Raw genomic sequence first — 13,044 nt, forward strand, 5'->3', positions numbered from 1 at the left:
TTGAGAATGGATCCTAGTGATATTTTCGACTAGGCATTTGACTCTTTCTGAGCTAGAGTTTATTTGAATTTGTCCACCCCGGCAGACTGTTGCGGAGGGTGGATGAATTTTGCTTTAAGCGTTGATGGATTTATTTCAAATTTAAATATCTTGGAATTTGGGCTTTTAGTGGAGTTTTGGATTTTGGGAATTTTTGGATTTTTGTGGATATTTGGATGGAGCTTTGGAATATTTGGGATTTTTGGAATTTTGGGTGGAGCTTTGGAATATTTGAAATAAAACTTTGGATACTTGGGGGATATTTGAAAATATTTGGGGAACCCCTCCGGTTGAGATCTGCATTCAACACGGCCATCATCGGGGTGACCTTGAGGTCACTTGAAAAATATTTGGATTTTGTAGAGGTTTGAGGGCATTTTTGAAATATATTGTGGATCCCTCCGGTTGAGATAAGCAATCAACACAGCCATCATCGGGGTGTTTGGGGTCATTTCCTTTTTGTTGATTGGACCTTGTCAACTCGAGCAAGCTGTTGCTCAAGGATCGGGTTTCATAGGCTTCATGCCTTTGTTTGTGAATTTTCTTGATTGTAGACCTTGAAGGCCTAATACGAATGTATTGAAACAAATACACTGGTCGCCACAGCCGTGTATTCGTTTAAAGGTCCGAACCCTGTCGACTTCTATTGATCCATATAGAAGGATTGGGTTCGAACTAGAATTCACTTATCGACCCGCGCAGCATCCCTATGTGTCACGTGTGTACCAATAACACGCTCGTCGGGGCCCATGCGGGTGATTTTTATATTGATTTAGACATATTTGTAGACGCCTTCTGTTTGCTTGTACCAGTGTTGCAGATCCGGTGGCGTTGAGTTGTAGATCGTAGACGCCTTCTGTCTGCTTGTATAAGTGTTGCAGATCCGGTGGCGTAGGATTTTGATGTTGACTCCCCCTTTCTCATTCACCGGGGAAGGATTTTCTGGATTTGGGAGTCAAGGACTGCTGATTTGGGAAGAACTCCCTTCAGGATCTTTGGTGTAGTAGACCGTCATTTTTGGTATTCGTAGACATCAGAACTGTTTTCTTCTCGAATATATAACTAAGAAGAGACTTTCGAACACCAGGAAGTTTGGTTCTAATTTGTTCAAACATTTCCCTCCTTTCTGCCAGTGGGTGTCCTTTTCGTACATCGGGCTGCCTTTGTACTCGACAAACTTGAAGCTCTTGATCACCACTGTCGTAGGTGATATTCGTACTTGTGTCCACAGTGATTCATTGTACTTTCAATACACTGTTGTTATCCACAAGTATCCATTTGCAAGGGACTGCTGTATCTACTACGACCTCCTGAAATGTTTGTAGAAGACCCATTGCTTCTGCATCATATCCACCCTTTCACCAATATCGAACGGTTTGATTGTACTTGTTTGACCTCGTAGGGATTGTCGTAGGAGATGTACTTGTGTCCACAGTGGTTTGATAGTGCCTACGATATGCCCACTGTTGTTATCCACAAGTGGCTCGTGTTTGTTTGTAAGGATCCGTTGTGTTTGCTACGAACCCCTAGGAATGTTCGTAGGAGACCCTCGTTTGTCCACCTTTCACCAATCTCAGGTGGTTCGACGATTGCACTTGCTTGCAAGGGGCGGCTCTTTGACGATTGATCTCCAACGTCGCCTTCTCAATCAACAGGCGTTTGTAGGAATTGTCGTAGGAGTTCGTTGCATTCATCTTTCGTGTGCATCGAGATTTTATCTTCTACTTGCAGCTTGTTGTTAGCTTGGACGACTGTGCACTTAGATCTTGATTTGTTCATTCATCCAAAGCCCAGTTCTATGTATTCCATTGAACCCAAGTCCAAGGTTCAACTCATGCTTGAGTCTTGTGTGTTGTTCTTGAAAGTTCAAGTTCTTTATTGCTCATGTCAAATTTGGATCCAACTTGAGTTCAATTTGAGTTCCCTACTCTCCACATCTTGTTCCAGTTTGAGTTCAACTAGTGAGCTTGAGTGATCTTATTCTTCATGTTAGAGTTCATTTGAGTTTGAGTTCTATGTTCGGGTCCCCTGATGTTGCACAGTTCGAGTTCCAAGAACAAGTTCAAGTGCTTGTTCAAAGTCTTTTGAGATCTTTTGAGTTCAATTTCTTGTTCAAATGATTTGAATTGGGCTTCAGCTTGATTTTATTTCATTTGAATTTGGTCTTTAGAAATCATTTGAATTTTGGTTCTGATTTAGATCCACAGTTCACTATTCATTTGAATGCAGGCTCTTGTTCTTTTCTGTTCATACAAGTCCTCTGCTCATTTTAATTCAAGTTCTGTGCTTTTTTTTTGTTCGAGTACAAGTCTTCTGCATTGTTGCCTAAGAAGGTCTTCAAATTGTTCAAATCTTTGTACATTTCAGTTAAAATTTCGGCAGCACCCCGGCATATCCCCCGTTTGGGGGGGGTGGGGGGAATAGAGAAGCTAGGCCTTCCCAGCACGCTACTAGAGCGTGTATAGTAGGTGTCCTTGGGCACCGCGGCCGTACAAAATTTCATCCCACCACGCTACAAGAGCGTGTATGGGGCCTTCAGCAGTACCCGTACCAGAACAGCAGTTACTCTCCCCACAACGCTACAAGAGCGTGTATAGGGCTCTCCCACCTCGTCGTATGCTTCGCACCGGGCTCCCTCCTACCGTGCTACAATAGCGTGTATAGGTGGTTCCCTGGTCCGCTGCAAACGTCGAGGACGGGGTTTAAGTTAGAATTTATACCTTTGGGCTCGGCGGCGACTGTCGGCGGATGTCGGCTCGTGGATCGAGGCGGGAGGAGCATATATTATTATCCTAATAATTTAATTAAAATTAAATATAATTAATTATAATAATTATATTTAATTAAAAATAAATAAATGTAATTAATTAAGATTAATTAAAGCAATTACAATTAAAAATAATAATAATAATTAAAACAAATTTCCTCTCTCTCCCTCCCCACTCTTTCTGTTCGGGATTTTGGCCGGAGAAGCGTGCGAGCAGGGAGAAAGTTACCTTCACTTCCAGTGAGCTCCTTTGCTTGCTTCAGATCAAAATGTTGTAACTTTCGATCCCGTTAGGAAAGAAAAGTCATCAAGGAGCGAAGTCGACCGGCACCGAAGGAGACGCGAAAGGGAGAAGGCTGTCTTCACAGTCGCAAGCTCCAGTTGTTGCTTCCAATCTTAGTGTTGTAACTTCCAATCCAGCTCGAAGGGAAAGTTGGAGAAGTCGAACCAGCCACGGATGGAGCCGAAGAAGCGACGTCGACCAGCCACTGAGGCGCCTGGAGGAGCAAAGTCTAACGGTCTAGAGGGAGCTAGAGAAACGACGAGCTCCGGCTGTTGATCCCGATCAAATTGTCGTAACTTCCGGTCCAACAGCAGGGGAACGTCGTCGAAGCAGCGAAGTTGGACCAGCCACGAAGGAGACGAAGAGGAGGCGAGCTTCGTTTCTTTCTTCCGATCAAAGTTCGTCACTTCCGATCCAATTGGAAGCGTCGTCGGAGGAGAGGAGTCGCACAGCTATGAGGGTGTCGAAGGAGAGAGTGAAAGTGAGAGACAAGAGCGGGAATGAGAGAAAGAGAGCGCGAGAGCCAGTTAACACGATGTAGAGGGACATCCGATCGTGCGAGGTCGTGGGCGACGACGTGCTGAATTCGGCGCCGGACAGGTACGTTAAATCTTTTTTTTTTGCTTAGGTTTGTAGGTCAACAGTGGAATAGTTCTTCTAATCACCTTGAAATAGAGTGATGAGCAATGAGTCTCTCATCTTGTATTAGTACCGTTCCTATTGCACGCCGACTGAAATCTGCATACAATTCAAACCTTAGTTGCAAATTTGGCAAGGCTAGGTTGGCTAGCCTAAGGACCTTGTTTATCTACTTCTGTAACAAGAGAAATGTGCCATCTTGCTTTTGGCTCCATTTAAATGTGATACTAGCCCTAGTCAAAGCATTTAAAAAAAGGCAAGTACTAAAAAAGTGGTGGATGAACTTGCATCCATATTGACAAGCCCCCATAAACCTCCTTACATGAGTCACCATCCACAGTTTAGGCTACTCATTGATTACTTTCACATTTTCAGAATCAAATTAAATTTCCCTATTGCACATCTCAAATCTTAGATAACGAGGAAATTTTCATACTTCCTGCAGCTGAGAAGAAGATGGAACTTCTATAATGATGAAATAGCTTTCTCAAACACTACTACTGCTCCTCCCATTTTCTACTGCAGACTAGGATATCATCAAGATAAATGATAACAAATTCAAAATATGGTCTCAAAACATCATTCATAAATCTCATAAATATGGTTAAAGAGTTGCAAAGTCTAAATGGAATAACCAACTACTCATACAATCCTTATCTCATTTTGAAAGTCATATTTCATGTATTTATCCCATTAATATGCACCTGATGACAACCTGGTTTGAGATCTAACTTGGTTAATATGGTTGTAAGCTTCAATTAATCTAGTAATTCTTCAATGTGAGGTAGTAGATAATGGCTCTTTATCGTTACTTTATTGAGATCACAGTATTCAACTCATAATATCAATGTAGCATCCTTCTTTGTAACCATCACAATAAGTGATTACGGTAAAAAAATTGCTAGGTTGAACAATTCTATTCTCTAGCAACTCAATAACTTGCCTTTTTATCCTGATTTTTATATTTGCATTCTAGATGAATGAGGAAGATCATTTGGATGGCAAGCTATACTGATGTAGAACGGGGTAGGAGATTGCTCTTGAAGAGCAAATCAAGGGGTCTAAACAGCAACTTTTGACTCTTAGAAAATTCTGGACAGCAATCTCCCACGCTTGAATAAACCTTGGGCAGCTATTATAAAGCTGCTGGAGGCTTTTGAACAGCAATTTCAGACCTCCCGGGGTGCAGGACAGCAGTTGGTGGCTGCAGGAAACTGTGGACAGCACACTTCTATGTCCAGAAAATTCTGGACAGCAAACTACCCAGTCCTGGAATGCTGGACAACAGTTGTAACGACATGTATAGCAGCTTGTAAAGCTGTGAAATCCTTGGACCGCTCACAGGATACAGCAGGAATTGCTGGACAGCAATTTGCTGTGGCTAAAACAGCAACTAGGAAGCTTCAGGTTGCTGGAAACCCAAGGTGAAGTCTTTGAAGAATTTCAGCCAGCAGTATAATCAAATCCCCAAAACTTCCTAAGGAGAAACAGTGAAATCTTGACAGATTTTAGGAAGGGCATACTTTGTCAACCCTTATACCTCTTGAAAGAGTAGGGCATACTTTGTTGTGGGCTCCGAAAATTCGGCCCCGGCCTCCGCTCGCGCTTTTTTAGTGCACAATTTATAGTGCACGTGCAGGGGGTATTTTTGGAATATTTATAGACGCCTTATGTCTGCTTGTACGGATGTTGCAGATCCGGTGGCGTAGCATTTGTAAATTATGGACGCCTTCTGTCTGCTTGTATATGTGTTGCAGATCCGGTGGCGTGGCGTAGCAGCTTTTGAATAGAATTGTTCACTGCTTCGTACAGGTAGACTGTCGTGCACTAGTTGTTGCTTTCTGTATGTGGATCATAGTGCACTAACGAGTCTCCTGCTTTAGGTCATAAGAGATTGCACTTGTCGTATTCTTCATGTATTTTGTTGTGGTATTTGATCTCGTATAGTATATCCGCTACTGCTATAGGTGGGCAGGTAGATGTACTCCATATATTGAAATTGACTTCAGGATACTGCACTTACTGAAGTCTTTCTGCATCTACCCATCAGTGGCATATGATATATACATCTGTCTTCGTAGACAGATCGTATGTTGCAGATCTTTTTACACATATTATATATTCATTTGTGAGCATTGTATTGAATGTACGGCGGACCCCCTACAGATGATTGTAGGTACTTGCATTTGTTGAGTATCAAAACTCCTCAGCTTGCGGTAGACAGGTGCATCTACCTTCCACTGTCTTCCGGTAGGATGTATAAGCATCTTAATACTTGTGGTAGACTCCTTGCATTTGTTTGACATTGAATTGTTGCTTCTTGTGGGCATGTCACTTGATGGTTCTTTCAATCATGACAGTTCTTTGATATTCGTTGGAGATCTTGCGCTATAGCTTACAGGTAGAAGTCCTTGTTTATTTCTTTATACTTGGAATTGATACTTAGTGTGTGTAAGGAACTAGTATGCTCAATTGCATGTCGCTTGTACTTGAAGATCTTCCGCCACAAGTCTTCTATTACACGTTGAGGTTCATTCCAAGATTTTCCACAAATTCACTTAGTATTGAAATGAGACTTCTTTATCCTTCATTAAGAATTTAGTGCTATGATTCAAATTCAAGTTTCAAGTTAAAGTCATTTGGTTCAAGTCAAGTCCAAATGTTCAACTAGAAAGCTTAAGTCCTTCCTCAAATTGTTCAATCTCGAGTCCCAAATTAAAATCTCCTGTGATCTTTGGAGAGTCCAAGTTTGAGTTCATGTTCATTTGCAAGTTCAAGTTCATATGTCTCATGTTGTTGTTCGAGTACAAGTTCTATGTCTTCTGCGGTTTTTTTGAATTTGAGTATGAATTGTCCAAGTCCAAATTAAGACTTCTTGTACCAAGTTCATTGTATTCGAGCTCTAATTTGAGTTCATGTTATTGTTCTTTTCAAGTTCGTTGTCAGCTTCGGTCCACATTCAAGTCCACTGTTGTTCATTTGAGTTCAAACAGGTCTGAGTACGAGTCTTATTTTTGTCCATTTAATGTGCAAATAAAGTCCAAGTACAGTCCGTCTTCACCCGAAATTTCGGCAGCCTCCCGGCGTCTCCCCCGTTTAGGGGAAAACTACGGAAAACTGGGCCTTTCCCACCACGCTAAGAAAAGCGTGTATGGTAGGTGCTGTCATAATTAAAATTAATTTAAATTAATTTTAATTTAAATTAATTTAAATTAATTAAACTCTCTCCCTCTCTCTCGGTTAGGCTCGGCGGGCTTACGGGATTTGGCCGAATGAAGCGCGCATAAGGGAGAAAGATACCTTCATAGCCAGCGAGCTCTCGTGGTTACTTCCGCTCAGAATGTCATAACTTCCAAACCCGACAAGAAGGGAACGTCGGAGATGGAGCGAAGTCGGGTGGAGGCTAGGGCAAGGTAAGGTTTCTCTCCTCTCTCTCTTTCTCTCTCTCTCTCCCTATTTCTCTCTGAGATCGGGATCGAGCTCGACGGGAAGAGGTGCGCTCGCCTGGGTGAGGTCGGAGGCTGTGAGGGATTTGGCTTCGGGATCGTGTGGGAGAGGAAAGGGGTTTCGGTCGGAAGGGAAGAGGAGAGGAAGAGCTCGGGCTGAGGGAGAGAGGAGCTCGTGGTCGTGGGATCTGTGAATGGGAGAGAGCCGAGCGTTCGGCTTCGTTTTATAGCCGCTAATGGGGCAGCGATCGAGAACTCGTCGCAAGATTTACGGGCAGGATTTACGGGATTTGATAGAATCGGCGCCGATTTCAGCTGGATTTACGGCAGAATACGTGGATCTGCCGAGCATAAGGTATGTACGCCGGATTTCTATTTTGCTTTCATCTCCTTTTGTTTCCTTTGGGTATAACATGAGGGTCAACATTTGTCAACTCCAACGTTGCTTTATGCCCTTGCTCAATGCAAATAGAGAAATGCTTCTTTCTTCCTTCATGACATGCCTGATATGCAAATACTAAAAATTTTGTGCAACATTTATAACTTTATGAGTCTATCCTGCGGCCACAACAGTTGTTGCCAGTACACCATACTCCTTTAGTAAGTATTCCTCAGCATCTTTAGTCATCTAATATTGGTAAGGGCAACACTAAGCACTGCACTGCATAACTATAGTGCAAGTATTGATCACCAAAATTAAATTGACATATGTAAAGTGGCACTACCTCACAGAGTATCTCATCAATGTAGTCCTTGGAAATTGCAAACATCAACCGACATTGATGATCAATCTCAATCTTAGATCCCTCCTAAATCCAACCAAAAGAAAAAGGGCACGGGTGAAGTACAGTGCTCAAACCTAACTTCTACACCAGAGGGACAAAATAAGATTCTTTTTGTTGTCAGCATCGATGATAGTGTTCATCAAATGTTGCTTAATCTACCTAGATCCTCAAAGTACACAATTCCTCTCATGTGTCAATCTTGAAGAACCCTGAAATTATATCATTCAAGATAGTTCACCTTGTCTACAAGGCAAAGCACAATGATGCCCATGGCAGTAATAGTTCGTACAAGAGGCTAAGCATGGCTCAGCATACCTATGTAGACTCACCTAAACTATTGCCTAGTCAGGAAATACTCCAAATGATCATCTGAGAAAATCAAGGAAACTACTGCCAAAAGACTTTAAGAAGCCAACTAAAAAAGGCTAGGTTGATTAGGCTCCCTGCATAGGCAAAATAGTGCCATAACCTGACTGAAATCCCAATAAAAACTTGGAACGTTTGGCCCAATTGTAACAAAAACCAAGACTATCAACTCCAAAATTTCGACAATGTAGTAGTTGGAATAGGGCACGTCGCACTAAAATACAATATCAACTAAGATTCAACCACATGCAAAGAAACATGTGTCTACATACAACAGAAGATACCACTGGCAATGCCAATAGCATGGTGCTTTTCTCTGAAGCATAACTCATATGAGACTTATCAAGGCAACAAAATGTATGGCAGATAGAATATCAAATGTACAACCATTATGTACATTGAAAGAGGATCTTATAAAGATTATTAAACACCATCTCAAAAACAAGTATAGCTCAGATCCTTACTTGGAAGGAAGTGAGCTCTTCTATGAAAAAGAGGTTACACTATATGATATGTAAGAAGAAAATGTAATCTCTTAGGAGTAAATTACGATAAAGATTAATCCAAAGCATGACGATCTTTAATCCCAAAACAAGAAAAATCTTGTATTCTTTACATTGCAGTAGGTCTCATGCCATTTGATTCCAAGTTCCAACTGTAATAAAAAAAAAACTTTTTTTTCACCCTGTTAAATATTTCTCTACTTCACTCCGTCTTGAATATTCAAATTCACAATTCTAATCCCTAAAAATCTAATTTTGCTTATCACTAAAAACGTCAATATGACGAGGACATCCGACCTTGGAGAGTTTACTAGAGACGGAGCCGACGATCTACAGCCACGATTGCGCCGCTTTACTTTTGAGTCATTAGTTTTATTAGATTTATTATTATGATTGTATTGAGTTATTATTGCATATTTTCGATTTATACTCTCATTTGAAGGAGTAGTCCTATGTAAGCCCAAGGGGCATGTCTGTCTTATGTTTCCTTCATTGTATGTGGGCTATTTAAAAACTCATCCTCATCTTTTGAGGGATGATGAATATTTTTACAAAAAAAATTTGCACTTGTGTTTGGAAGAGTTGAGAGAGTTCTCTTGAGAGTGAAACCCTCGGTGAGGACAAGTAGTACCCATCAGCCGCAAGAAGTGTCCAGGCTCGTGCTTCTTCGTTTTTATCAACCTCCTCCCCCTCCTCCCTCCTAGCCACCGACCTCCCCTTCCTCCCTCCTAGCCGCCGGCCTCCCCTTCCTCCCTCCTAGTCGCTGACCTCAAGTCCACTACTCTCCCAACCGCCGGCCCCAAGGCCTTTTCCCCTCCACCTAGCAGCTAGTTCAAAACCCTAACCCTATCCCTAGACGTCGGCCACAACTCCTCTTCCATTGCCTCCAAATTTCAAATTACAACATTAATGCTTTCCATATTGGATGCAAACCACAATAGGAAAGTATTAAAATCTGAGTTTCTTCATTTGAAATTTGAAATTTCTTTCCTAAACTACTATGATTTATTTTAGGAAAGTTTCTTAAATCAAGTCTATTTGAATTTTAAATAGGATTTGATTTAAAACAATCTTTCCTAATTCAAAATTCTAAATAAGGTAAGCTTTAAATCCCCACCTAAAAGCCCTAATCCCCCATAGCATGCCCCCCCTTCTTCTCTCTCTCTCTCTCTCTCTTCCCCTTCGAGACCCTAATCAACTTTCTCGTCAAAGGAGCGCCCTTCCATTTCCATTATATATTTGAAATTCAAATTTCAAAACTTCCCTTTCCCTCCCAATCAAATCTGGAATTAAACTTCAAATTTTGGAAGTTAACTCCCCTCCCTAGTCTTGACCGACCACCTAACCTATCCCTCCACCTCTTGTCCTTGGCTTAATATGTCACCTAAAGAAGAAGCAACACCTTCCCCTCTCCAGCACTTTGAGAAGTCTTCAATCCCATGAATGGCGGATACAGAACTTGATCACGGTATTGTTTACAACGATCAAGGGCAAGTTGACATCCTCAAGTCTCCGTTCTTCAACATCAACTTGGAGGTCGACCGTACCGTTGAAGAATATGTCGAAAGGATTTTCTTCTCCCTCGCCGCCGCTATCGACGTACAACTTTCTCCCATTCAGTGGCGAATCATTTAGGAAGCTTGATAAAGGTAAACCTCTCCCCCAAGTATTTGTTTTTCTAAGTTTTCCTGTGGCATCATAAAGGTTGTGCAATCTATCTCCGCGCTTAGCCAAATCTCAAGAGTGTGAGTGAGAGGATCCAATTAGTGCATAATCTAAATGTTAATTTTGGGATTTCCTTTGAACTCTCCCATGTTATGCTAATCTTGATTGAAACTGATTATTCATGATTTTAACTCTTATCGTGTAATTTGGCCTAAGCTTAAATCACTTCTCTTGTTTTCAAGATTTGTTTAAATCGCTTAAAGTAAACTTAATTATTGTTGCTCTACTTTAAAAAAGGCGCTTAATTTCAACATTACATAATTACCTACGCACTTAATTCTACATCACAACACCATCAACTCTTATCTCTTTCCCCTTAAGATGTGGTCAACCCCTTGATTCTATGCAAGGAAGTTTTAACTTTGCAACCATCTTTATAATATCTCAAAAAATATTCTCTAACCCTTCTATAAGGTTCTTTAGGCATTCTACAAGATTCAAGAAGCTTGTTCAAAAGGGTTCTAAATGCTTATCCTAAATTTTTATTTTGTCAGGGCCAATTTTGATATTGGAGCTTATTAGATTAGAGGTGGAGCATATATGGTTCAATAATTTGGAGAAGCTCATGATTTTTCAAAATTATCATGGCTAAACAAGGGAAGGCAGCAACAACAATTACCATCAAAGTGTTACTCATGGCAAAGGATGATGGAGGGGAGATCTGGCATCACTGAATTATAAAAGCGGAGATGCTATTGCTTTCACTTTCCTCCCTAACCCGCCAAACCATGGCAACACAAGCCCATGAGAGGAGGACACAATTGTCCTAGGTTGGGCCAATCAGGCTCAAGTCAATCAAAGTCGTATCTAGATCCTTTTGCACCCCAAACAACTAGTTCAAGCATGTACGATTTTGGCTCTACCAGTCAAACTTTGCCTAGAGGTTGATCGAATCAATATGACCTCATCGGTGCATCGTTTCAAGAAATTTTACTTAAATCATACTGCAGTTCAATATGACCTCATCGGTGCATCGTTTCAAGAAACAACTAGTTCAAGCATGTACGATTTTGGCTCTACCAGTCAAACTTTGCCTAGAGGTTGATCGAATCAATATGACCGCATCGGTGCATCGTTTCAAGAAATTTTACTTAAATCATACTGCAGTTCAATATTCTTTACGTGTTTCAAAATTCATGCTTCGTGGAAAAACTGTTCTTAATTAAATAAGGATTTGCATGATCCCAACATTATCAATAAATGTATTTCTTCCAAACATAATCAGTTTTTGCTCTTTCTTCCGCTATTCACATATATTTATCCACGTCAATCAGTATTCTCCATCCTGCAACAAATCTAGACTGCCCCATCCATCATCCAATACTCTTAACTATATAAAATGAGTTCAATGAAATGAAATCAAAGTTAAAAAAAAAAATCAAACCCTGAAACCAAACCTCAGGATTAAACAGGCTGCTCAGTGATGAATACCCGCCCCGGCAGACCAAATCCAAATGGAAATCGGAAACCTTATGCCAAGGCCTGGCATACATATATTGGAAGCTCTCCCTGCATCATTATTTCGAATACTACAAATAAGAATGAAATCGACGGAAGAATATGAATTAAACCCTAACATTTCATAAAACATCCAATCAGCGCGAAATAGACTTCGCCGTCACTACCTCGCTGTCCACCGTGAAAGGCGACAGGAGTCATTGTGATTGTAATGGGCGTGAATTTTCCCCTCCATCGCCGCCGTGATTCCGACTATCGTTCTCGTAGCCGGGATCTTGCCGATCCCTTGGACGACCATAACCCTCCTCACCTCTTTCTCTCTCTCTCGCGCCCGCGCGCGTATTTCACCGGGTAAATTAAGAATTATGATATAGTAACCTAATTTTAATATTAACTGACTCACTTAATTAGCTACTACATTACGATAAACTAATTAAGATTTAAATAAATAATTATGAGTATATAAATCAGGCTTTCTATATTTTTGTCAAACACTTAACAATTTTCTGTTCACTTTATTGCAAAATAAGAATATACAGAGCATTCAAAATAAAAAAATAAAAAATAATAATAATAATCAAATAATAATAATCAAAATAATGGCATCCATGGATAAACTTAATATTAATTTTTTTTATTTATGAATATATTTTATATTTATCTCACATATGAATAAATCTATAAAATATAAATTAAGATGATGTAGATATGATTTTTTTTCTTTTAAATATTTAATATAATAAATAAAAGAATTTATTTTCAAAATATGATTGTGATGCAAAATACCGCATGAATAATTATTATAGCTGCATTATCAGACAAAATCAAATGATCAGGATGAGAGCAAGGGTCATTAAGGGCCACATACGAGATCAAGATAAGGACAAAAAAATATTCATCCAATAAAAAATTTTGAAGAAGTACAAATTTAAAAATTTATTTATTTTTATTTTTAAATTTTATTCATATTTAAATTTAAAATTCAAAGATTAATTTTTAATATTTTAATTTTAAATTTTGAATATTTTTCTCC

The 13,044-nt window shown here is 40.1% G+C and overlaps 1 protein-coding gene across 3 annotated transcripts in view; it reads right to left on the reverse strand.

Annotated features, from left to right (window-relative positions):
• LOC110103858 (tRNA pseudouridine synthase A) overlaps window positions 1-12,366 on the reverse strand; it is a 43,605-nt gene extending 31,239 nt beyond the window's left edge. For all 3 annotated transcript variants that reach the window (XM_020832722.2, XM_020832721.2, XM_020832720.2), the window contains exons 1-2: window positions 12,179-12,366; window positions 11,951-12,062 (exon numbers count right to left, since the gene is read on the reverse strand). In XM_020832722.2, coding sequence (XP_020688381.1) covers window positions 11,951-12,062; window positions 12,179-12,309 — 243 coding nt within the window. In that variant the 5' untranslated portion in view covers window positions 12,310-12,366. The remainder of the gene's footprint in view (window positions 1-11,950; window positions 12,063-12,178) is intronic.
• Between the last annotated feature and the right edge of the window lie 678 nt (window positions 12,367-13,044).

Source organism: Dendrobium catenatum, unplaced genomic scaffold (assembly GCF_001605985.2).
Source record: "Dendrobium catenatum unplaced genomic scaffold, ASM160598v2 fragScaff_scaffold_1706, whole genome shotgun sequence".
Classification (NCBI taxonomy): Eukaryota; Viridiplantae; Streptophyta; class Magnoliopsida; order Asparagales; family Orchidaceae; genus Dendrobium; species Dendrobium catenatum.